At 43.2% G+C, this 27532-nt stretch overlaps 1 protein-coding gene across 1 annotated transcript in view; it reads left to right on the top strand.

Annotated features, from left to right (window-relative positions):
• Window positions 1-27532, top strand: part of parpbp (PARP1 binding protein) — a 48907-nt gene that overhangs the window by 13976 nt on the left and 7399 nt on the right. The window contains exons 5-7 of the mRNA XM_043708752.2: window positions 4384-4554; window positions 10089-10243; window positions 26172-26355. Coding sequence (XP_043564687.1) covers window positions 4384-4554; window positions 10089-10243; window positions 26172-26355 — 510 coding nt within the window. The remainder of the gene's footprint in view (window positions 1-4383; window positions 4555-10088; window positions 10244-26171; window positions 26356-27532) is intronic.

The raw sequence follows: 27532 nt of genomic DNA, 5'->3' as shown, positions 1-27532 counted from the left end.
TTAGGTCTCTTTTATGTCTTTCCCCTCTCACCCTAAACCTATGCCCTCTAGTTCTGGACTCCTCCACGCCAGGGAAAAGATTTTGTCTATTTATCCTATCCATGCCCCTCTTGAGTTTATAAACCTCCTATAAGGTCACCCCTCAGCCTCTGACGCTCCAGGGAAAACAGCCCCAGCCTGTTCAGCCTCTCCCTATAGCTCAAATTCTTCAACCCTGGCAACATCCTTGTACATCTTTTCTGAACCCTTTCAAGTTTCACAACATCTTTCCGACAGGAAGGAGACCAGAATTGCACGCAATATTCCAACAGTGGCCTAACTAATGTCTTGAACAACCGCAACATGACCTCCCAACTCCTGTACTCAATACTCTGACCAATAAAGGAAAGCATACCAAACGCCGCCTTCACTATCCTATCTTCCTGCGACTCCACTTTCAAGGAGCTATGAACCTGCACTCAAAGGACTTTGTTTAGCAGCAGTCCCAAGGACCTTGCCATTTAGTGTATAAGTCCTGCAAAGATTTGCTTTCCCACAATGCAACACCCTTTATTTATCTAAATTAAATTGCATCTGCCACTCTTCATCCCATTGGCCCATCTGATCAAGATCCCGTTGTAATCTGAGGTAACCTTTTTGTCCACTACCCCTCCAATTTTGGTGTCCTCTGCAAACTTACTAACTGTACCTCTTGTGCTCACATCCAAATCATTTATATAAATGATGAAAAGTAGAGGGCCCAGCACCGATCCTTGTGGCACTCCACTGGTCACAGGTGTCCAATCTGAAAAACAACCTTCACCACCACCCTCTGTCTTCAACGTTTGAGCCAGTTCTGTATCCAAATGGCTAGTTCTCCCTGTATTCCCTGAGATCTAACCTAGTGAACCAGTCTCCCATGGGGAACTTTGTTGAACACCTTACCGCTCAGAACTCGTAAACTCTCTGTGCCTCCATTAGTTGCCAGATCTGCTGAGTTTTTCTAATACTTTTTACTTTTCTTTAAAGTCCTGTGTAACCCCTGTATTTTGCTTTTGTTTGGTTGCAACTGTGGTTCTTGTGATAGGAGGCACATTTTAAACTATATGTACATTTCTCTGAATAAGTGCTGGTAAATGTCTGACAAGGCGAGGCTCCAGTTCAATCTCTTGGAGGCAAAGGATCAGATTTGGGAGTGTGTAGAAAATGAGAAAGTAGCGACAAACTTAAACCTTTGTACAGGAAATGATGATAATGCAGGCAGGTTGGACTAGTTTAGTTTGGGAACAAGGTTGGCATGGACTAGTTGGACCAAAGGGTCTATTTCCATTCTGTATGATACCATGACTCTCTAAACAGAGTATGATAGGATGGCGTAATGAGTTTGAATCGATGAGTCAGCCAACAGAGAAGGTTAGACTTTACCAAAGGAGTAATAGAATTAAACTAAAAGCTCTATCAGAATACATATCATGAGAGCACAAATAGAAATGGAATGCAGCCTAGTGGGTTGTGTAGAGACATGTGTGACGATGCTGACTCTTTAAGAGGTTATTTTATCCTTGTTGTGTTTCTTTTGAAGACCAGTTGCAAGGCAGAGGTGCCGAGCTTTCTCTTAAAAGTAAACAATTTGGGACACCTTGGGTTTTGTGGGTTTTTTTAAGCAGGCTGAATGGGTGTGGCTGGCTCTCTCCAATCCAGAGTTTTGGGAAGTTGGTTTTCTCAGTAACATCAGAAGCCTTTGGGGTTTCTGGATGGAAGCTTCAGTCAATGTCTCCTGGCTGCTATTTTCTCTGAATTTTCTCTTTTCCTCCTGAATTGGAGAATTGCATGTGAGAATGTCTGAATTTGCCTTTTCACCAAGGGGTGTGTTTGTGGGATGTTACTATTTAGAACAGTTACTTTGTAATAATTGCTGTAACTATTATTTGATTAAGTTTTCCAATAGTTGTTGTTCTAAATTCCTCTTTGTATTTTAACTGTGTTTTGCTTAATGGAGAGTAACTTGACCAGTTGCATTGCATCTAGAACACTGTATGTCACTTTTACTTTTTTAAAATAAGAAAAAGTTAGGGTCCAGGCTACCTTTAAAATGTTTTGAGGTGGTATGGTCCATAACACATGGCTGCAAGATGGCATTAAATGTGACCTAAATCTTGAAGAGTACAGTATATTTAGGAATGAAAGCAATCTGGGAGAAGGTGACAGAGTGGGTCTTTTTGATGGTGTTTGCACATAGGGAGGAATCACCCACATAGAGAGGAATCGCCCAAATTGAGGATAGTAAGATGTGGAAACAGTGTAGGTGAAAATGGGAAATGATAAAGAGAAGAAGTCGCTTAGAGGAGTGGTATACAGGTGCCCTAACTAACCACAAGATAGGATGGAGTGTGAAGAAATAACTGACAGGAGTGTGTCTGAAAGGCCCAGTAATATACAAGCCCTACAGGCCATTCAGCCCATCAAGTCCACATCAACTATCCGAACAGCATCCTATCCCTGTAACCCTGCATTGTCCATGGCTAACCCACCGAATCATATATCCCTGGATACTATGGACAATTTAACATGGCCAATTCACCCTAACTCCCACATCTTTGTGACTGTGGGAGGAAACTGGAGCACCCGGAGGAAACCCACGCAGACACAGGGAGAATGTGCAAACTCCACACAGACAACCACGTGAGGCTGGAATCGAACCGGACTCCCTGGTGCTGTGAGGCAGCAGTGCTAACTACTGGGCCATTATGCCACTCCTGATTTAATGTCCGATGGACAAAGGAAAACCAGATGAGGATTTCACAATGTTTTGGGGACAGTTTCATACAGCAGCATGTTCTGGAGCTGACCAGAGACTAGCTAAACTTGACCTGGTATGGTGCAATAAAGTGGGATTAATTAATGATCTCATTGTGATTGCGCACCCAGTTACCATGACCATGAAATGAGTGCGTTCTATATTCAATTTGAAGGAGAGGTCATTGGGTAAAAATTAGGTCAGGGCAATTAGGAGGGTGTCAAAGCCTGGCTAAAGTATTAGGGTAAATTAGGCTAAAGAATAGGTTAATAGAGGTGTAGTGGCAGACAGTTAAAGGGACATATCAGTGCATACAGGTTGGAATGAATTTATTCTGTAAGAAAAACATGGAGGGACAGACCCACCACCTGTGATTTGGAATTGTTGAAGATTTCTTTTGCAAGTTTTGTTACTTTCAATTGTGTAAATGCAGATGACGAGTAAGAAAATGAACAGATTATCTTAAAGCAAAGCATGACCAAAAGATGAGTAGAGGGAAAACTAAAATGCCAGAGCCAAGCTGGGCAGCAACGAAGAGTGTTTCTACAAATATTTTAAGAGTTGAAGTGAACATTGATCCTATAAAGTCAATTTTGAGAACTGGAGTATGAATTGAAAAGGTACATTGCATCAATCGTCATTACTGAGACTGCAAGTAACATCCCAGATCAGCAATAAATTAGGTGAGGGAGGAACTCTGGAGAATCCCAATCACTGGAGAAGTGATATTGAGTAAATTGTTGAAGCTGGGGGCAGACCAGTGCATGGGTTCTGAAGGGCTTCATCCCAGGATCTAAAAGAGGGGTTGGATATAATGTTCTAGCTCTTGGGGGAATAAACAGGAAGATGTAGAAGGTTGAATAAAGATTCAGAAAACATGCAATATTAATCGAGGTCACATACTGCCTGAGAAGGAGAATTTGGAGAGGTGTTAGATTTTATAATAAAAAAATAGTTGAGCCTGATGATTCAGTAAACAGCAAACTACTTCTGTCAGTTCAATTTTCATGAATTGGAACATTGCTTGTATAATGTCCTCCATTGTGTGAGCAAGCCCTCAGACTCCTCACTGTCTTGGCCAGTTAAATAATTGTTCAGATCAGCCACTCAATATTGAGTATCAATGAGAAAACAACTTGAATATCATGAGCAGCTTTCTTGCTGAACTTTCAAATCTGACCTCGCCAATATTTAACACAGTTTGTGTTGCACAAATATCAAATGAACACTTTTTTGGGTGGTGTGCCTCCATCTGTCCCCCTATCTTCCTCATTGTGCTTCCTTTATGATCTAGCCAGCCTCTGTTCTTGCATTGGTTCCACTGTGCTGCACTAGGAGTGTTCGATTGGATTTTGTACTGAGGTGTCTGTGTGAGATTTGAACTCCGATTGAGTGCTGCCCACTGAGACCCAGGTTACACAGAGTTTCAACCTTTTTGAATGCAGATCTTTTCACCCTCTATCCATGTTTCTTAAAGTTCTAAATAACATTCCTTAGCTTTACAATTTATTGCACAGTATAATTCTGGCAGCTATTTATTCTGTTTTCTGATTGTGCAACTGTTGTTAACTTTCTTTTTGTTAACATTGCTGTGATCCAAACTGCAGTTGGCACCGGTTTTGAGGAAGCTCCTTTGTGACTATTTGCACTTACTGGTGAACTCGAAGAGTGACCTTGCTCTGGCATGTATCTTCAACGTTCCTGAGCGAGGGTTTGGAAAAACTGCTTTCACTGATCTGCGACATGCAGCACGCAACAAGCAAACATCACTGTACCTGGTAAATGAACAATGTTTTCAATCGTACATAAGTTGATATCATCTTCGATCAAGATTTGGAGATGCCGGTGTTGGACTGGGGTGTACAAAGTTAAAAATCACACAACACCAGGTTATAGTCCAACAAGTTTAATTGGAAGCACACTAGCTTTCGGAGCGATGCTCCTTCATCAGGTGGTAGTGGAGGGCTCAATCCTAACTCACAGAATTTACAGCAAAAATTTACAGTGTGATGTAACTGAAATTATACATTGAAAAATTGATTCTGTTAAGCCTTTCATCTGTTAGAATACAGTGATAGTTTCACTTCTTTCATGTGTAAATCACAAAACCTTCTTTTTAAAAAGTTGCATTCTCGGGTTAGCTGTTAACAATGGTGATCGCTAGACAATATGTTGAAGGTGTTGGCCCCCTGTGTTCTCTGTCTATGCCATGATGTTTAGATTGATTCTGATCTAAAAAGTGCGATAACAGATATCTACATGGATGCATGCAGTTTTTGAGCAAAGTACAATGTAACCCTGCAAGTACAAATTCCCCCGGTGGTGCGGTGCGGTTCGAGGCCCTCCCTATGGGTACTGAACTTAGCTACCAGCCTCTGCTCGGCCACTTTTCTCTGCTGCCTGTCCCGAAGTCCACCTTGGAGGATGGTCACCCAAAGGTCCGAGTCTGAATATCCTGAACCACTGAAGTGTTCCCCAACTGCGAGGGAACCCTCCTGTCTGTTGATTGTTGTGCGGTGCCCATTCATCCGTTGTCATAGCCTTTGCTCGGTTTCCCCAATGTACCATGCCTCCGGGTATACTTGCCTGCAGCGTATAAGATAGACAATGTTGGCTGAATCACATGAATACCTGCCATGTACAAGGTGGGAGGTGTCCCCACGCGTAATGGTAGTATCTATGTCCACACTCTGACACGTCTTGCAGCGCCTACTGTGACAGGTTTGTATGGAGTTGTCCTGAGAGCTGGGCAGCTTGCTATGAATAACTATCTGTTTGAGGTTTGGCGGTTGTTTAAAGGCAAGTAGTGGAGATGTTGGGAAGGTCTTGGTGAGGTGCTCACCCTCATTGATAATGTGTTGCAGGTCACGAAGCACATGGCGTAACTTTTCAGCTCCTGGGAAATACTGAACAACAAGGGGTACCCTGTCGGTTGCAGTATGTGTCTGTCTCCTGATGGAGCGTCACTCCGAAAGCTAGTGTGCTTCCAATTAAACCTGTTGGACTATAACCTGGTGTTGTGATTTTTAACTTTGATCAACACCTCCCAATCCTATGTCGCCTGTAACATAGTCAAACTCCCCCCCTCACCGAAGTGTAATCTGCCCAAAAACAATAGGATCATTAAATTAGAGAATTTTACAGCACTCAGGCGGCCGTGTAGGAAAGGTTGTCAAAAGTTTGTTTTGAGGAGGTAGATTTTAGAGTTATCACAAGCTTTAGCGAGGATTAGCCATGAAGTGGCTGAAGGTAATCTCCTCTGCAGAATATGCAAGAGGCTAGACTTAGTGGAGTGTAGGAGCATTGAAAACCTTGGATGTAAGCTGGAAGGTTCGTTTTCAGACGTTTCATCACCATACCAGGTAACATCAATGGCCCTCCGGTGAAGTGCTGGTATTACAGCCCACTTTCTATTTAGGTTTAGGTTTCCTTGGATAGGTGATGTCATTTCCTATGTTTGTGAATGTCTGAAAATGAGCCTTCTTGCTCAGCGAGCAAACTTGTATCCAGAACCTCAACCTGAGCTACAAATATTCTCCAAACTCGCTAACATTGGAAACCCTTTTGATTGGAGAGTGATACAGAGCTAGGGAGGGGTGAGGCTTTGAAGAGGATTGAATGTTAAAGAATTTTAAAATCGGGATTTTGTTGGACCATGAGCTGATGTAGATCAGTGTGTGATTATGTGAACAGAACTTTGTGCCAGTGCATGTACTTTGTGTTGTTCTTTCATGGAATGTTTGTCATTGGCAAGGCCAGCCTTAATTGCCCACACCTCATAGCCCTTGAATTGAGTGCCTTCCTCAGGCTATTTCAGAGGGGGGTTAAAAGTGAACCACATTGCTGTAGGTCTGGAGTCACATGTGGGCCAGACCAGGTAAGAGCGATAGTGAACCAGATGGATTTTTAATATAGTCAGTGACAGCTTCACCGTCACCAACACTGAGAATAACTTTGCATAAATTAAGCTTAAGTGCCACAAGCAGCAGAGATATTTGAACATATCCCAGACCATGAGCCTGGCACCCTGGATTTTTATCTAACAAAATTGCCACTACACCACTGCTCTCCCCCACATTTTACATATACCTTCTCTCTAAGGGTAAAGATAAATAATAATAATAAAAATTGCACTTTTCAAGAAACAGTTTAAAGTCTCAAACTTGAGAGTTTTTTGAGAAAGTGACAGAGGATTGAGGAGGGTAGAGCTGTAGATGTGATCTATATGGACTTCAGTAAGGCGTTCGACAAGGTTCTCCATGGGAGACTGATTAACAAGGTTAGATCTCACAGAATGCAGTGAGAACTAGCCATTTGGATATAGAAAACGGAGGGTGGTGGTGGTGGGTTGTTTTTCAGACTGGAGGCCTGTGACCAGTGGAGTGCCACAAGGATCGGTGCTGGGTCCTCTACTTTTTGTCATTTACATAAATGATTTGGATGGGAGCATAACAGGTACAGTTAGTAAGTTTGAAGATGACACCAAAATTGGAGGTGTAGTGGACAGTGGAGAGGGTTACCTCAGATTACAACAGGATCTTGACCAGATGGGCCAATGGGCTGAGGAGTGGCAGATGGAGTTTAATTCAGATAAATGTGAGGTGCTGCATTTTGGGAAAGCAAATCTTAGCAGGACTTATACACTTAATGGTAAGGTCGTAGGGAGTGTTGCTGAATAAAGAGACCTTGGACTGCAGGTTCATAGTTCCTTGAAAGTGGAGTCGCAGGTAGATAGGATAGTGAAGAAGGTGTTTGGTATGCTTTCTTTTATTGGGCAGAATATAGAGTACAGGAGTTGGGAGATCGTGTTGCGGCTGTACAGGACATTGGTTAGGCCACTGTTGGAATATTCCGTGCAGTTCTGGTCTCCTTCTTATTGGAAAGATGTTGTGAAACTTGAAAGGGTTCAGAAAAGATTTACAAGGATGTTGCCAGGGTTGGAGGATTTGAGCTATAGGGAGAGGCTGAACAGGCTGGGGCTGTTTTCCCTGGAGCGTCGGAGGCTGAGGGGTGACCTTATAGAAGTTTACAAAATTGAGGGGCATGGATAGGGTAAATAGACAAAGTCTTTTCCTTGGGGACGGGGCAACTTTTTCAGAGGGTGGCACATGTATGGAATGAGCCCCCAGAAGAAGTGGTGAAAGCTGGTACAATTGCAACATTCAAGAGGCATTTGGATGGGTATATGAATAGGAAGGGTTTGGAGGGATATGATCCAGGTGCTGGCAGGTGGGACTAGATTGGATTGGGATATCTGGTCAGCATGGATGGGTTGGACCAAAGGGTCTGTTTCCGTGCTGTACATCTGACTCTGACTCTTTGGCTTTTCACCTCAACTGTGACCCAGCAGTAGTGCTCTTATCTCTGATGCAGAGGACTCTGGGATGCACCACACTCAAAAACTTGGCATGTCGAGAGAGAAATTTAAATCGTTGCCCATTTTCCCATTCATGAATTAAAAAAAAATCACTTGTGTCCGGGCTAAGAATAGGGGGGTTTTGCCTGTTGTCCTTTGCCAATATAAATTCCTTAAATAACGTCACTTAAGCAAGTCATCTGGTTTCTGAACAGAAACTCGGTAGGTTTGGCAGCATTAGTGGAGCGAGGGACAGGCCTAATGTTTCGAGTTCAAAGACAGTTTTTCTTCACAGCTCAGAAGCGTTGTTGGACTTAATGATAACTGCACAATTTTCTGTCCACAATTGCTGAGTATCTCTAACACTTTTTAAATTTCATATTTCCAGCATCTGTAGTATTTTGCTGTCATTACATATTGTCAATCCAAACTTCTAGAAGACAATTTGCCCCCATCTCAAGTGCATTTAGAGATGGGCACCAAACCCTGGTCCAGCCTCATCCCATGAGTAAACCAAATGAAAACCTTTCCTATGTTGCTGTGTTGACAATTCTATTGAAGAAGGTACTTCATTGGCAGACATTCTGTACAACAACAAGGAGTGCTCTACATAGAGCAGAGAAGGCCAGATGGTGATTTCATCTATATCTTCAAAGTCATGCAGGGTTTTGGAGAAGTAAATAAAAAGAAACAGCTTCCACTGCCAGAAGGGTCAATAACCAGAAGATGTCGACTTAAGGTATTTGACTAAAGAACTGGTAGCACAATGGGATTGCCCTATTGTCATGCGTTATGATTTGGAATGTGCTCCTTCAAAGGGCAGTGGAAGCAGATTCAATGGTCAGATTCTAAAGGGAATTGGGATAAAAGAATTAGAGCCATGGGGAAAATGCAGGTTATTTGAAATATTGCATAACACTATCAAAGAAATGGCACCAGTTGTGCTATAATTTTATAATTACAACACCTCAAAAATACTTCAATATCTATAATGCAGATTGGAACATTGAGATTTTGAAAGGTGCTATATAAATGCAAGTTCTTTAGCTGGTTGACATCTTTTGAGCATTATTTGACACCAAGCATTCACTTGATTGGAATTTTCAGCAATAAAATCAGATGTGTTTTTTAATAATAGCTGCCAGAGTACTATTCAATTACATAAATAGGGACAGAGCTATTCAGAACATTATAGGAGCTGGAATAGATTCTCATCATCCCCTCATTGCCTGATATTTTGAGACAATTGAAACACATTCCTGGCCAGTCTCCCATCCTCCACTGCCTGACAAACTTAAAGCCATCTGAACTTCTGCGTTTATCCAAACTTTCATAGCAAGTTCCATTCATTCATCACTACTGTTTTCTGACCTTCATTGGCTCCTGGCTAAATAATGCATTGATTTTTAAAATTGTTTTCATATAGTTACATCCTTGCTCCTGGTTACCTCCTGTAATGTCTTCAAATTCCACACTCTTCTGAAATATCTCCATTTGTCTAATTCTAGTCTCGAACATCTAGCCAATTTCAATTGATCCTTCAATAATTGTCATGCTGAGACCCTTAGGATTGGGAATTCTCTCCCTACATCTCTTAATCTCCTTTTCTCTCTTTCAAGACTCTCCTTTAATATCAACCTCTATGACCAACCTTTTTGTCTTTCTCCTTAAAATATCTATCTACTTTTGGTGACGTTCCCTCCTGCGGACCACCTTTTGGGTTTTTACAATAGTGAAGCAATTTAAACAAGTTTTGATTGATTCCCTTACTTGGGGTTGGATCGTTTCTTTTCCACTAAAGCTACAGCCCAGAACCAATCCTTGACTGTTGACATTGCGATGCATGTGAATCTTGTAAAGAGATTGCTAAAGGTCATTTTATCCTTTTGTTTGCAAAACTGCAAATTCTTTTCTACTGCATATTTTAACAGTGTGTGTTTGCTTGCCTCCTCCAAGGCTGCGACATCCTTTGTTAGGTGTTTAGAACTTGGTGGAAAAAGCTATGCTCCTTCAGACAAGGACCCACTGATGCAGCACGTCAAAGGGCTTCTAGATTTGGTGCATTTCATAGATAAATTGCAAGAAATAATTGGAGAGACCCCAGATTCCAGGTAAATGAACTTTTCTTTAGTGGCTCATGGATTGAATGAAACATGGCAATTTTTTTACCATAAATTTTCTAATGACACTGGTGTAAATTTTGAATGGGAGACCAAGCCTTTATATTTGCTTTATATTAGTTCAGACCTATGGTTGCTAAAGCTTGGGAATGAGAAGAGATTCCTGATGAAAGGCTTTTGCCCGAAACGTCGATTTCAAAGCTCCTTGGATGCTGCCTGAACTGCTGTGCTCTTCCAGCACCACTAATCCAGAATGAGAAGAGATCAGTTCAGGTGGCATGATGGCTCAGTGGTTCACACTGCTGCCTCACAGCACCAGGGGGTTTGGGTTTGATTTCAGCCTTGGGTGATGGTGCAAACTCTATGCAGGCATTCTCCCCGTGTCTGCGTGGGTTTCCTGTAGGTGTCCCGGTTTCCTCCCATAGTCCAAAGATGGATGGATTAGCCATGTTAAATCATCCTGTAGTGTCCAGAGATGTGCAGGCTAGGTGGATTAGCCATAGGAAATGTAGGGGTTACAGGACAGAGGGCTGGGTCTGGCTGGGATGCTCTTTGGAGGGTTGGTGTGGACTTGATGGGCTGAATGGCCTGCTCCCATTCTGTATGATTCAGTGATTTGACATGAGATGCTCAAGGGGATGGGCAAAGTAGATAGAGAAAGGATGTTTCCTCTTAGAACAAGAGGTAGTGGTTTTAGACTGAGGGGTGGAGATTGAAAACTGAGGTGAGGAGGAATTATTTCTCTAAGTCTTAATGAATTTGTGGAATCCTGGTGGAGGCTAGGACGCTGAATAAACTTTGAGAGATTTTCAATTAGTAAAGGGTTATGGGGAGCAGGCAGGAGAGTGGAGTTGAGGTCGAGATGAGATCAGCCATGATTGTATTGAATGGAAGAGCAGACATTCACGGGACTGAATTATCCATTCCAGCTTCTAGTTCTTGCATTCTCCTGCACAGCATTGATTTCATTGAATCTAATAGTGCAGAAGGATGCCATTTGGCCCATAGTTCCTGTGCTGGCTCTTTAGAGCTGTCCATTCAAGCTTGGGACCCTCCAACCACATGGCATCAACATTGATTTCACCAGATTCCTCATCTTCTCTCCCCCCACCGCATCCCGGATAGACAATAGGTGCAGGAGTAGACCATTCTGCCCTTCGAGCCTGCACCACCCATTCAATATAATCATGGCTGATCATCCTTAATCAGTCTCCTGTTCCTGCCTTATCTCCATAACCCTTGATTCCATTATCCTTGAGAGCTCTATCCAACTCTTTCTTAAATGAATCCAGAGACTGGGCCTCCACTGCACTCTGAGGCAGAGCATTCCACACAGCCACCACTCTCTGGGTGAAGAATTACCTCCTCATTAGATTACTTACAATGTGGAAACAGGCCCTTCGGCCCAACAAGTCCACACCGACCCGCCGAAGCGTAACCCACCCATACCCCTACATTTACCCCTTTACCTAACACTACGGGCAATTTAGCATGGCCAATTCACCTGACTCGCCTCATCTCTGGCCTAAACGGTCTACCCTGTATTTTTAAGCTGTGTCCTCTGGTTTGGCACTCACCCATCAGCGGAAACATGTTTCCCGCCTCCAGAGTGTCCAATCCTTTAATAATCTTATGTTTCAATCAGATCCCCTCTCAGTCTTCTAAACTCAAGGGTATACAAGCCTAGTCGCTCCAGTCTTTCAGCGTAAGGTAGTCCCGCCATTCCAGGAATTGACCACTTGGACCTACATTGCACTCCCTCAATAGCCAGAATGTCTTTCCTCAAATTTGGAGACCAGAACTACACACAGTACTCCAGGTGTGGTCTCACCAGGGCCCTGTACAGCTGCAGAAGAACCTCTTTGCTTCTATACTCAATCCCTCTTGTTATGAAGGCCAGCATGCTATTAGCCTTCTTCACTACCTGCTGTACCTGCATGCTTACCTTCATTGACTAGTGTACAAGAACACCCAGATCCAACCCTCCAACTCTGCACTGCCCTCTTGAACTGTTCTACCTGTATCTACCTATTGTCTTCCCTGGTACCTTCACCCTGCCCCCACCTATTTCTCTCTTAACCGCCCCCCCCCCATATTTCGGATGAAGGCCTTATGCCTGAAACATCGACTTTCCTGCTCCTTAGAGGCTGCCTGACCTGCTGCAAACTTCCACTTTTCTGTTTCTCCCACCTTTCTTCTTTTTTAAAAGTTATCATTAAATATGCTCCAACAACCCCCGGCTCACATTCCAATCATCACTTTTTGCTTTGTGTTTTATGAAATGATAAGTTCTAATCTGCCTCTTTTTCATCCATTAATTCTTTTTGTTAAATTCTGTACCCTCAGGTTACTGGTTGTTCTGTCATAACAGTCTCATGATTCCAAGCAGCCCTGTGAAATCTCTCCAATCTTCTCCAATCCATATAATTTGAACTCTTTACTCCTAATACCTTCCAAACCAATCTCTTCTCTGGCCTTCTCCATTACTTTGCTATTGTTCCTGAAGTGTGGTGCCTGGAATTGCTTCTATTTTCCAACAATATACACCATGCATGTCACAATGGGGGAGGTGTGATGAAGCCTCTTGATTTGTTGTTGTTTTTGAAACTTGGGTGGTGGGTGGACAAAACCATGTAGCTTTAAGTTTGTCATGTGTTTCTACGCTGAGCTAAGAATGGAAAGGTGTAGTTTTACTTTCAATTTGAGTTCAGAGAGTGGCAATAGGTTGTCTGGAAATATGTTTTATATGCACTTAAATGAACCTTTGAGAAAACTTCTGAACCATTCAGCACTTTAGAAAGTGGAGTAGAAGAAAAAAAAGATTTGTGCTGTGCCTAGCAGCATGATATCCTGTAACACAAGGAGACAGAAGGAGGAAAAGCTCTTTTAGAAAGATGAAAATCCTTGACAAGTAGGATTTAAGGAGCATCCCAAGGCATTTTATTCATGTATTAGGAGCAAGAGGGTAACTAGGGAAAGGACAAAGGAGGGAATTTGTGCGTGGAGCCAGAGGAAATGGGGGAGATCCTTCATGAGTAATTCACATCTGTATTTATCAAAGAGGAGGACATGTATGATGGTCTGAATAGAGAAGGTTGTTTATATTCTAGGGCATTTTCAATATGAAGAGGTGTTGGGTGCCTTGAAAAACATTTTAAGGAAGTTCAGTCCCCAGCGTCTTCTGGGGTCTATCCCCAAGATACTGAGCTCTCTTCACCTTGCATGCACTCTGCCTCTATTCCTGATGAAGGGCTTTTGCCTGAAACGTCGATTTTCCTGCTCCTCGGATGCTGCCTGAACTGCTGTGCTTTTCCAGCACCACTCTAATCCAAGATACTGAGGGAGGCAAGGGAGACGATTGCTGCTGTCGTGACAGGGATCTTTGTGTCCTTTATTAGCCACAGGTGAGGCCCAGAATAACTGGAATAGTCAATCTTGTTCCATTGTTTAACATGGGCAACAGGAATAATCCAGGAAATTATAGCGCAAACGGGCCATACATCAGTGGTAGGGAAATTATTGCAGAAGATTCATAGGGACAGGATTTTTTTCTCATTTGGAAAAGAATGGACTTAGTAAGGATAGTCAGCATGGCTGTGCAAGTGGAGGTCTTGTCTCTCAATGTCAAAAGTAACTCAACACCAGGTTAAAGTCCAACAGATTTACTTAAAATCACAAGCTTTCGGAGCACTCTCAGGAGTTGACTTTTGACTTTGTCCACCCCAGTCCAACACTGGCATCTGCACATTATTGCTGAAAATGTGTTGCTGGAAAAGCGCAGCAGGTCAGGCAGCATCCAGGGAACAGGAGAATCGATGTTTCGGGCATAAGCCCTTCTTCAGGATTCCTGAAGAAAGGCTTATGCCCGAAACGTCGATTCTCCTGTTCCCTGGATGCTGCCTGACCTGCGCTTTTCCAGCAACACATTTTCAGCTCTGATCTGCAGACCTCACTTTCTCCATCTGCACATTATTGTCTCTCCGATTTGGTTGTGTTTGATGAAGATGATTTGGGGGTAGGGCAGTGGATGTTGGCTACATGGACTTGACTGAAATGTTTGACCAGGTCCCTCATGATAGGCTGGTCTGGAAGATTAAGTACATGGGATCCATGGCAAGTTGGTAAGTTGGACTTTAGCTTGGCTATAGACAGTCATTGAGGTGGAGGAAGGTGGTGGGGGGCTGTCTTTCTGACTGGAAGTCCATGACCAGTGGCATTCTGCAAAAAGAAATGCTGGGACCTCTGCTGTTTGTTATGTGGAAATGATTTGGATGAAAATGTAGTTGGTCTGACTTGTAAGCTTTCAGACCACATAAAAATTGGTTGAATTATGAATAGTGAGGAAGGTTGTCAAAGAATGCAGCAAGGTTTGGATCAGCTGAAAGTTGGGTGGAGAATTGGCAGATGGACTTTATTCCACACAAGGAGGAGGTGTTGTGTTTTGGGAGGTCAAATGCAAGAGGAAAGTATACAATGAAAGGCAGGAAGCTTAGAACATTGATATACAGAGGGATCTTGGGACTTATGTCCATAGCTCCCTGAAAGTCACAACACAAATGGTTAAGGTGGTAAAGAAGGCATATGGCATGCTTGCATTCATTCTTCAGGGAAGAGAAAATGAGGGCTGGAGGTCAGAGTTGAAGTGTGTGGCGCTGGAAAAGCACAGCAGGTCAGGCAGACTCTCGTGCTCCTCAGATGTTGCCTGACCGGCTGTGCTTTTCCAGCACCATACTGTTTGACTTTATTGGTCAGGGCATTGATACAGCTTGATAAAACTTTAGTTAGGCTACTTTTGGGTATTGTGTGCAGTTCTGGTTGTCACGTTATAGGAAGGATGTGGAGGCTCTGGAGATGGTAAGCCCCTTTTGCACCATGGTCTAACCCCAGGAGGTTTACCATGCAAGTGCATGCTTTGAGGACATCCTTAAAGCTTTGAGAAACTGCAGTTATTTTTCACCGACAAACTAGAATGTCTCACCCAAAACTATCTGAACTGGAGAAGATAGATCTCGAAGGTGCCAACCTTGTGAACATCTCTGGGCTCAGAGGCCAAGAGCAAACAGAGGAAGGTGTGCGTGAAAACCAGTGTCCCATTCACTTACCTCTTCAAGCTCCTCCTGCGTATCGTGGGGCTCCAGCATCAGAATGTTTAATCACCTCAGGACTCCCAACTCCAGAATGGGAAAACTATGTCAACCTTTTTCTTTTATTCATTTGCAGGATATGAGTGTCACTAGCTGGGCCAGCATTTACTACTTTTCCCTCATTGCACTAAGCGTCAACCACATTGCTGTTGGTCTGGTCGCATGTAGGCCAGACCAGGTAAGGGTGGCAGTTTCCTTCCCTAAAGGACATTAGTGAACCAGATGGATTTTTTTCCCCAACAATCAGCAATGGATTCATGGTCATCATTAGACTCTTAATTCCAGATATTTATTGAATTCTGATTTGAGCCCAGGCCCCCAGAATATTGCCAGGGTTTCTGGATTAATAGTCTAGCATTATAAGCACTAGGTCATCACCTCTCCAGGTCCTGTGGAATTGTTCAAGATTAAAAGACGTGGCAGGAAGCCATTTACGGCAATGTAATGAATTTTTTTTTTAATCCAAGTGTTTTTCTGCAGTAATAACTGAATCAAGGCATGGTTGAAACTTGACCTTAATTAATCTCAGCATAGATCCCAAGGTCTGCTCATGGAGGAAGTTGGTAAAAGGAACAAAGGGTGATGAGTGAGGGTTCATGTCATGAGTTAACATGAAAGCTATAAAGGGTCATGAGAAGTATGCGAAGCAATGGTAGGTATGAGGGGCTATGGCTATGAGTGGGGAGTCGAGAATATGGTGCTGGTAAAGTACAGCAAGTCAGGCAGCATCTGAGAAGCAGGAGAATTGGCGTTTCGGGCTAAAGCTCATTCCTGATGAAGGGCTTTAGCCCAAAACATCAATCCTCCTCCTCTAATGTTGCCTGACCAGCTGTGTTTTTCCAGCACCACACTCTCGACTCTGATCTCCAGCATCTGAAGTCCTCACTTTCTCCTAATTGGTGGGACTGATGAGCTGGAATGGGGAGTGTATGGGAATGAAGGGTGTTGGGAAGAGGAACTCTTTATTTTACAGTAACTGAGTGAGTGCAGCAACAAGACAGACTCTCTGTGTCTCTGTGTCTCTGTGTCTCTGTGTCTCTGTGTCTCTGTGTCTCTGTGTCTCTGTGTCTCTGTGTCTCTGTGTCTCTGTGTCTCTGTGTCTCTGTGTCTCTGTGTCTCTGTGTCTCTGTGTCTCTGTGTCTCTGTGTCTCTGTGTCTCTGTGTCTCTGTGTCTCTGTGTCTCTGTGTCTCTGTGTCTCTGTGTCTCTGTGTCTCTGATCCATCCTGTTCCTCCATGTACTTATATCCTAATGAAATTCAGGCCTACAAACTAATACAGGGAGCCAAATCAGGAAGAAAAATACGATTCTTTACAGCGTGACTGATTTGATTATTGCAGCAATTTGTACAAGATAAGAGCATCAATTTTTGATTTTTGTCTTGACATTTTAAAGCTGAAAGCTCTAATTATTCTCAATTCAGGGGAAAAAGGTAACTTTTATCTCAACTTTTAACTATTAAACTCAGCATCTCTTTCAAAGAGCTAACACAAGTGCAATGGCAGGGCATTGGTAAACTTCTGTGATTTTCACTGAAACACTTTAGATCTTGTTAAAAAACCTAAACTGTTCAAAGCAAGGCTTAATCAGAAATGACCTTGAACTGCACGAATGAAGAAGCAGGAAAAGTAGTGAAACTCGTCAGATTTTATACATTGAATTGCCAAAGTGGAAAATGCTGACTTTGCATTGACTGGAACATCAAGTTGTGTCTCATTCTGGGAATGAGCATTGCACAGCTGTTCAGTTTAATCCAGTTCCCTTTATTCCCTAATATTCATAAATGACCATGTGCTTAATCAGTTCGCTGTGTCATGGTCACAGTACACAGACAGCTCACAGGGAAATAATTGAAACAAATCTGAGTGACAGTAAGTTAGGCTCTTTAAAGAGACTAGATTATGTAATTCTGTTCTGTTGCCTCTTTCTTTCAATTTTACATTCGAAGATCTGAGTATGTCCAGCTGACCAAGCTCTAGGGAGGATTTGGCAGCTGTTGCAGCTGCACTTTGGACTGTGTTCTGCCAGGACTGCTACAGATCTGGCTGTGAGCTGCACACTCATTGGGCCCCAGCTCCCTCAGTGTGAGGGTCTGGATAGGGGTGGGTCACCTGTTAGAACAAAGGAGCTGACGCATGGGAGGAAAGACCGAACCGCTCAGTGAATAGTGGAATGCTGTGGATGCTGGAAACCTGACTTTACAAAAGCAAAAGAATACACACACCACGCTAGAACTGTTCAGTAGCTCGGGCAAAGTCTCTGAAGGGCCAAATAGTTGGGTATGCAATTGCAACCAGTTTGTGTGGCATTGTCAGTCATGATCTCCTCAATCCAAGCAGCATTGCTGGATAGGAAAGACATGTGCAAGTGTGCTCCTGTTGTGTGCCACAGGACCTTGAATGGATGCCATCCTGACCGCTTCCAGTTGCCTGGTGTGACACCAAGTTCTAGGCTTGGTCAATGAACATTTGGTTAACCTGCTCATTGCCCCCTTGGCAAACAATGAGCAGAAACCTGCATCAGTGTTATTTAAAGGACCAGGCACTTGACTCGCATGTAATTAACTCTGAGGAGTTTCCATGGCAGTGGTTCAAGAATGTGACTCATTCACCCTTTCTCCAGGCCAGTTGGGGGTAGGTGATAAATGCTGATTTAGCCAATATTCTGGGCAACACCACAGCCAATCAGAATCCACTTGCCAACCAATCCTGGGAAACCTGGCAGGAGGAAATTGGAAGGAGAAAGTTGGTATAGGGAAAGGTAAATGATATAGGAAACAGGAGGCCCATAGCATCACCATCAGCTTGCCCCATCATACCAAAGGGCAGGATAATGGTGTCCTTTAGGCTGAGATAGGGCATAAGGAAGCAACATAGCAGCACATTCAATCTGCACCCTGATTTTCCTTTTACTTTGTTCTTGGGGTTCGGACATCTGTCTTATTATCCATCCCTAATTGCCCTTTGAGGGTGTTAATGAACCACCTTCTTGAACCATTCCAAATCTTGTGGCATGGACAGCCTCACAGCACAGTTCGGGAAGGCGTCACAGAAGTTTGACTCAACGATTGATGGTATATTTCCAAATCTGGACCATGAGTGACTTTGAGGGAAACTGACAAGTTGTAGTGTCTTTGTGGGATCTTGAGACAATGTTGAGGACTGTCAGGTCAACTTCCTCCTGACTGTGTATATCACTGTGCCACCGCTTCTGCTAGGTCTGTCCTGCCAGACCCAGGTATCGTGATTAGAATGCTGGAAAAGCACAGCAGGTCAGGCAGCATCTGAGGAGTAGGGAAATCGACATTTCAGACAGGAGCCCTGATGAAGGGTTCTGGCCCAAAACGTCAATTTTCCTACTCCTCGGATGCTGCCTGACCTGTGCTTCTCCAGCACCATTCTAATCTTGACTCTGATCTCCAGCATCTGCAGTCCTCACTTTCGCTCAGGGATAGCGATGGTGATATCGGGTATGATTCTGAGTGTGGCTATGTCTGGTTGTTGCTTGAAGGGGGCTAATATACAGGCTGGGAGGTTTAAATTAGTAAGGGGGGTGGGACCCAGGGAGATGGTGAGGAGAGAGGTCAATCTGAGACTGGTGCAGTTGAGAAGTGAGTCAAACAGGCAGGGGCAAAGTAGGACTAATAAATTAAAATGCATTTATTTCAATGCAAGGGGCCTAACAGGGAAGGCAGATGAACTCCGGGCATGCTGAGAAACATGGGACTGAGATATCCTAGCAATTACAGAAACATAGCTCCGGGATGGGCAGGACTGGCAGCTTAGTGTTCCAGGATACAAATGTTACAGGAAGGATAGAAAGGGTGGCAAGAGAGGAGGGGGAGTGGCCTTTTTGATAAGTGATAGCATTACAGCTGTGCTGGGGGAGGATATTCCTAGAAATACATCCTGGGAAGTTATTTGGGTGGAACTGAGAAATAAGAAAGGGATGGTCATCATATTGGGATTGTATTATAGACCCCTTAATAGTTAGAGGGAAATTGAAAAGCAAACTTGTAAGGAGATCTCAGCTATCTGTAAGAATAATAGGGTGGTTATGGTAGGGGATTTTAACTTTCCAAACATAGACTTGGACTGCCATAGTGTTAAGGGTTAGATGGAGAGGAATTTAAATATGTACAAGAAAATTTTCTGATTCAGTATGTGGATGTACCTACAAAACTTGACCTACTCTTGGGAAATAAGGCAGGGCAGGTGACTGAGGTGTCAGTGGAGGAGCACTTTGGGGCCAGCGACCATAATTCTATTAGATTTAAAATTAGTGATGGAACAAGGTCGACCAGATCTAAAAGTTGATGTTCTAAATTGGAGAAAGGCTAATATTGATGGTATTAGGCAAGAACTTTCAAAAGTTGATTGGGGACAGATGTTCGCAGGTAAAGGGACAGCTGGAAAATGGGAAGCTTTCAGAAATGAGATAACAAGAATTCAGAGAAAGTATATTCCTGTCAGGATGAAAGGGAAGGCTGGTAGGTATAGGGAATGCTGGATGACTAAAGAAATTGATGGTTTGGTTAAGAAACAGAAGGAAGCATATGTCAGGTATAAACCGGATAGATCGAGTGAATCCTTGGAAGAGTATAAAGGCAATAGGAGTATACTTTAAGAGGGAAATCAGGAGGGCAAAAAGGGGACATGAAATAGCTTTGACAAATTGAATTAAGGAGAATCCAAAGGGTCTTTACAAATACATTAAGGACAAAAGGGTAACTAGGGAGAGAATAGGGTCCCTCAAAGATCAAAAAGGCGGCCTTTGTGCGGAACCGCAGAAAATGGGGGAGATACTAAACTAGTATTCTTCATCAGTATTGACTGTGGAAAAGGACTTGGAAGATGTAGAATGTAGGGAAATAGGTGGTGACACCTTGCAAAATAGGAGCAAGTGCTGGATGCCTTGAAATGCATAAAGGTGGATAAATCCCCAGGACCTGATCAGGTGTACCTGAGAAAACTGTGGGAAGCTAGAGAAGTGATTCCTGGGCCTCTTGCTGAGATATTCGTATCATCGATAGTCACAGGTGAGGTGTCGGAAGACTGGAGGTTGGCAAACGTGATGCCACTGTTTAAGAAGGGTGGTAAGGACAATCCAGGGAACTATAGACCAGTGAGCCTGATGTCAGTGATGGGCAGGTTGTTGGAGGGAATCCTGAGGGACAGGATGTACATGTATTTGGAAAGGCAAGGACTGATTAGGGATAGTCAACATGGCTTTGTGTGTGGGAAATCATGTCTCTCAAACTTGATTTGAGGTTTTTGAAGAAGTAACAAAGAGGATTGAGGGCATAGCAGTAGATGTGATCGACATGGACTTCAGTAAGGCGTGCGACAAGGTTCCCCATGGAAGATTGTTTAGCAAGGTTAGATCTCATAGAATACAGGGAGAACTAGCCATTTGGATGCAGAACTTGCTCAAAGGTAGAAGACAGAGGGTGGTGGTGGAGGGTTGTTTTTCAGACTGGAGGCTGTGACCAGTGGAGTGCCACAAGGATCGGTGCTGGGTCCTCTACTTTTTGTCATTTACATAATGATTTGGATGTGAGCGTAAGAGGTATAGTTAGTAAGTTTGCAGATGAGACTAAAATTGGAGGTGTGGTGGATAGCGAAGAAGGTTACCTCAGACTACAACAGGATCTAGGCAAAAGTGAGGACTGCGGATGCTGGAAACCAGAATCTAGATTAGAGTGGTGCTGGAAAAGCACAGCAGGTCAGGCAGCATCTGAGGAGTGGGAAAATCGATGTTTTGGGCAAAAGCCTACTTTTTCACGCAGAGGGTGGTATGTGTATGGTATGAACTGCCAGAGGAAGTGGTGGAGGCTGGTACAATTGCAACATTTAAAAGGCATCTGGATGGGTATATAAGAGGAAGGATTTAGAGGGATATGGGGTGGGTGTTGGCAGGTGGGACCAGATTGGGTTGGGATATCTGGTTGGCATGGACAGGTTGGACCGAAGAGTCTGTTTCCGTGCTGTACACCACTATGACTATGACTCTGTGTGACTCCAGACTCATGCTGTGGATTCTTACACTCCCTCAAATGTGGTTCACAAACCACTAGGTTGTATTTAATATTTATGAAGCCTAAACTACAGAATTAAACCAGACGGACTCTGGTATTGACACAAGCACTGGAAACAACCGTGGCATATTCAGTTCCGTCAACTCCTTTTCACTATTTGGGGGAGCGAGTGCAAAATTGGGGGAGCTATCTCACCGACTAGTCAGAGTCAGATGTACAGCATGGAAACAGACCCTTCGGTCCAACCCATCCATGCTGACCAGATATCCCAACCCAATCTAGTCCCACCTGCCAGCACCCGGCCCATATCCCTCCAAACCCTTCCTATTCATATACCCATCCAAATGCTTCTTGAATGTTGCAATTGTACCAGCCTCCACCACTTCCTCTGGCAGCTCATTCCATACACGTACCACCCTCTGTGTGAAAAAGTTGCCCCTTAGGTCCCTTTTATATCTTTCCCCTCTCACCTTAAACCTATGCCCTCTAGTTCTGGACTCCCCCACCCCAGGGAAAAGACTGTCTATTTACCCTATCCATGCCCCTCATAATTTTGTAAACCTCTATGAAGTCACCCCTCAGCCTCTGATGCTCCAGGGAAAACAGCCCCAACCTGTTCAGCCTCTCCACATAGCTCAAGTCCTCCAACCCTGGCAACATCCTTGTAAATCTTTTCTGAACCGATAGGAAGGAGACCAGAATTGCACGCAATATTCCAACAGTGGCTGAACCAATGTCCTGTACAGCTGCAGCATCATCACGTTAGCCAACCTCCTGTCTTCTGGCACCTCACCTGTGACTATGGATGATACAAGTATCCCAGCAATCACTCCCTAGCTTCCCACAGAGTTCTAGGGTACACCTGATCAGGTCCTGGAGGATTTATCCACCTTTATGCATTTCAAGACATCCAGCATTTCCTCCTCTGTAGTACGGATATTTTTCAAGATGTCACCATCTATTTCCCCCACATTCTATATCTTCCTTGTCCTTTTCCACAGTCAATACTGATGCAAAATACTCGTTTAGTATCTCCCCCAATTTCTGAGGTTCCACACAAAGGCCACCTTGCTGATCTTTGAGGGACCCTATTCTCTCCCTAGTTACCCTTTTGTCCTTAATGCATTTGCAAAAACCCTTTGGATTCTCCTTAATTCTATTTGTCAAAGCTATCTCATGTCCCTTTTTTGCCCTCCTGATTTCCCTCTTCAGTGTACTCCTACTGCCTTTATACTCTTTTAAGGATTCACTCGATCTATCCTGTCTATACCTGACATGTGCTTCCTTCTGTTTCTTAACCAAACCCTCTCTTTCTTTAGTCATCCAGCATTCCCTATACCTACCAGCCTTTCCTTTCACCCTGACAGCAATATACTTTCTCTGGATTCTCATTTCTGAAGGCTCCCCATTTTCCATCATGTAGGCATCAGACACAGAAGGTGCAGACAATCTCTGATACTGCTTTGCTTCATTCATGCCCTTTGTGCCATGTTACCATGAAGGGATAGGACAGCATACCAGTGAATGTGATGCAGGGTGATGTGCCTGCCACTGCTGAATAGCTGGAAGCATGTAGAGGCAGTCAGAGGTGAGGTGAGAGGCTGCGAGCACTGATCATATTCTGCCCTTCTCCGTTTCCTGGCAGCATCTGTAATAGGGCTGAGGGTTAAAAACCAAGATTTGAAGTAGAAATGGGATAAATAAAAAAAGATGGGGCTAAAAGAAGTGTGAATGGTGACAGAAGAATTATTGTCAACAACTGATCTCTGATTAACAAATCAGGTGAGGCTGAGGTGTGACCTTCCAGAGGTTTATAAAATCATAAAGGGCATGGGTAGGGTAAATAGACAAGTCTTTTTTTTTTTCCCCCAGGGGTGGGGGAGTCCAGAACTAGAGGGCATAGATTTTGGGTGAGAGGGGAAAGACTTAAAAGGGACTAAAGGGCAAATTTTTCACACAGTGGTGCGTGTATGGAATGAGCTGCCAGAGGAGATGGTGGAGGTTCGTACAATTGCAACATTTAAAAGCCATCTAGAGGGTAAATGATTAGGAAGGGTTTAGAGGGATATGTGCCAAGTGCTAGCAGATGGGACTAGATTAATTTAAGATATCTGGTAGTATGGACGGGTTAGACCGAAGCGTCTGTTTTCATGCTGTACATCTCTGACTCCTCGTTTGAGTTTATTGTTAGATGTGGAGGTGCTGGTGTTGGACTATAACCTGGTGTCATGTGACTTGAGTTTGTCCATTCCAGTCCACGTTTACTTGGTATCACAAGCTTTTGGAGTGCTGCTCCTTTGTCAGGTGACATCCTTCAGGTAGATATAGGAGACCAATGACACAAGCAGAGGAGGGACATTCTCCCTGGAGTCCTGGTCAATAGTTATCCCTCTGAAGTTACTACTAAAGTAATGGCCATTACTTTAACTAGTTGTTTGTGGGAGTTTGCTGTGTGCAAATTGGGTTGTGCATTATGACTATACTTCATTGGCTGTACTTTGTCACAATTTGAGATGTGAAAGGTGCTATATGAATGTGACTCTTTCAAAGCAGTATCTTTGCAAGTGACTCTAATGGCTTGTGCCATGAGTCCAATGTAAGCAGCTGGGAAAGAGGAATAGCTGAGTCCATCTTCCACATTACTGTTTTGCTTGGCAACTCTGGTTCTATTTGCATTTCTCTTTAAATGATCAGAACTGTGACAGTACCCTGAATTCCTAGTAAAGCTGAGGGACAGCTGCAGAATCGGAGTGCACCTTGCATTCAGTTTTTTTTATAAACTGTCAATTATTATACAATTTGGAATTGGCCAAATAGCTTCACTGTTATGAGGTCAGGGTTGAGCTCTACCAGGTTGTAACATCATGTCCTTTCCCAAACCAAGCACCACTTTCACAGATTCCTACATGTAAAGCAACAAAATTTTAATCCTGCAAACAGCCATTTTTAAAAAATTGTCTTTTAAGTATTATCACTGTTTTATCAAAGTTTTCTCTGCATTAGTGTAAATTGCAGTGAGCAAGTCAGTGTGTGCATTTTCCTCTGTCATTTAGATAATTCCTTTGCATTTCTGACTTATATTTGTGTAGTGTCTTTCAAACCCCCTGTGCATTCCAATGAGCTTTGATCAGTGTAGGAGGCACAGCAAGATCCACCACAGCCATGTGATTTCGATCAGATAATTTCTTGACCAAGTTTATTCTTGCTTGGAATCAGTAAGTTCCATCCTCTGGAGTTTAGATTGAGAGATGGCCTATCTGAAAGACAAAATTCTCAGTTAATTGTGCTGGCTGTTGAAATTGAAGTGTTCAGAATTATTGTATGTTACCCAGAGGAGGCCTATTCACAGGCTGGTCATGTTGGTGTGGGTCTGAAGGTCAAAACTGGCTAAGGGGTAGCAGATATTCCTAAATCAACAAATCAGACGATGGACAACTGTTAAATTCTTATCACCAGACTGATTTTTCTGGTGATGAGACAGGGCTTTTTAAAAAAAACTTTATGAATTGGTTATTGCCATGTTGAACCTGATCAACATTCACTGGATAAGGAGCTCTGTTTAACATTGTAGAACAGTTCCATAGATTCACTTTCTATTTGTCACCTGGTTTTTGTCTCCTCTCGTGTATGTCACTCTCACTCTGTGTCCCTGGGTGTGTGTCTCTCTCTCGGTCTGTCTGTTGCTGTGTTGCCAATTGCAGAGTAATTTCAGTGTATTTGCATTTCTAAAGTAATGCAATGATAGAAATCAGAATGAAATTAACTGAATTCAGAAAGCTTTTGGAGCGTGGGAGGCCATTCAGCCCCTCGGGCCTGTCCTGATGCTCAGGTGAGGTCATGGTTGATCTGTATCCAAACTCCATCCATCAAACTTGGCTCCAGCTTTCTATACTCTTGGGTATCAACAACCCATCAATCTCCAATTCAGAGTCGATTCAGTTAACACCTGCATTTTACCGAGAGCTTCCCCCTTTTATTCTCTTTTCTCACAGTATGTGAAAGTGTATTTGTCAGTCGTGGTTATTGTTGAATAAGTGATCCTTTCATCAGTTTTGCTGACCGAGCATAAGCTGAAGAGGCAGTAATTGGTAGTAGGATTTGTCCTGCTTTTATGGGCCTCCAGTTTACACTGGCTGTTTACTTGTCCATTGCCATTGATGACAGAGTGTGGCAGGACTGCAGAGCTCAAATCTGGCCTATGGAATCACTTAGCTCTGTCTATCCTTTGCTGCTTATGCTATTGGCATACAAGTAGTCCTGTTTGGTAGCTTCAACACATTGACATTGCATTTTGAGGTATGCCTGATGCTGCCCCTGGCATGCCCTCCTGCACTCTCCATTGAACCATAGCTTTTTCTTTTAAATTCCAGATGTAATTGAAATTGCCAGCAGCTTTTGCTGGGATTTCAAGACATTAGTCAAGTCACGTTGTCCTGTTCAATTGTTCCGTGGGGGAGGTGCCAAAGAGGGGAGAATTGGAGAAAGTGATTGCAAAGGGTTGGCATTACAGCAATAGGGAGGAGAGAGGGTGTTTGAAAACTGGACTGGAATTTTGAAATCAAGATGTTTATCGATTGGTAGCCAATCCAGGTTAGTGAGTGCCTAGATGATAGCTAACTGGGACTTGTTGCTTATTAGAACATAGGTAGCAGCATTTTGGAGGAGTTCATGATGGAAGGCAGACTGGCCAGTAACTTAGTGATAGGACAACCAGAGGATAATTGTCTTTGTTTTTTTAGTGTTGCAGCTGGTCAGATCCTATCCTGCATCAAAAGGCGGCTGTTGAAGGGTAAAAGCAGCAAGAGTTCATTCTGTCTGGCCACTGAGGAGGTCTCAGAAGATCTAACGATGAGGATTAATAATGTCGTCAACGATCAGCATGAGTGCACAGATGAAATGATGACTGGCATCAGCCCTGCTCGGGTAATAGCCCTTTCTGATCAACCTCCCGTTGTTGCTTCAGGCAAATTTCCTTATGACATATCTCCCAGGGATTCTAGTTAATCCCTGGATTAGTAGCACAGCCTGACTTTTTGGATAAATGTATTCAATATTTATGCAACAAAGGATGAGCTTACTGATTTAAAATCACTTAGCAACAGGTCTCATTCTGTGCAGATGGTCTCTCTTTGACTTTCAAATTATCTGTCAGATACTTCTTAACTACTGGCTGAAACATTTTACTCCTCTTAAATCACTTTTTTTTTTCCAAAGTGCATTTAAATTTTGAAGCCTCCAGTCTTGGATGTTACAAACTGATCTTTGCTTTTGCTTTTTTTTTAATTTTTGCCTTGTAAATTGAAATTTTATGAAGTTAGTAATTGAGAGGAAATAGGGTGAGGTAAATTTCAATCTGAAAGCACCAATCTTTTACGAACCCTGCTGGGATTTTATTGCAGTTAACAGAATGATCAGGTGGCTGTGTAAGCGAGCAGGAACTTGAGTGGTTCAGTGCAGTAAGGAAAGGATTCCCTTACTCCCATCTTAAATCTGTTGTACTGTAACACCTCACTGGACTAGTACACTGGGAATGAAGTTCCCAATCCCCACTATTTCTGTTGTCAAGTTAAAGTTTTAAAAAAGAACACCGCACTCCCCAACTTCCCTGTCTTTTAGATCCAGGTTGGCAGGAAACAAACTGGGACTACATACTTAACAAGAATTACAAATCAATAGATTCTAGCTACAGACCAACAATGTTGACATATACCTGTACCAGCTGATGCTGCCTACAAAACTGCTCCCTACTACATGCTCCGAAACGAGAAAAGGAATGAGTATGATGAACAAATTGAAATATATGGAAGGTGAAATAATTGCACAGAGGCTGGTATCCTGTCACTAAGTCACCCTTTGTTTATGTGTGCAGTGAACTTGGGCTGTGACCCTAAACTGAGGAGACTACCTGAAGCTCCTGTTTGTTTTTTTTTAAACTGAGGAGACTCTGAATCTCTTTTTTTTTAATTAAACAAATTACAAAAGTTTACCAAAAACAGTTAACATTTACAGCTGTATTTAACAGCAATTTTACAAGGGAAAGCTCCTGTTTATATCTGTCAGCCAGGGCTCCCTGATTAGCCCAGGTTAACAGCCCCAATCA

Source organism: Chiloscyllium plagiosum, unplaced genomic scaffold (assembly GCF_037043375.1).
Source record: "Chiloscyllium plagiosum isolate Xiang-an unplaced genomic scaffold, Cpla_swu_hap1 HiC_scaffold_19, whole genome shotgun sequence".
NCBI lineage: Eukaryota > Metazoa > Chordata > Chondrichthyes > Orectolobiformes > Hemiscylliidae > Chiloscyllium > Chiloscyllium plagiosum.
This window is presented reverse-complemented; position numbering and strand designations above follow the sequence as displayed.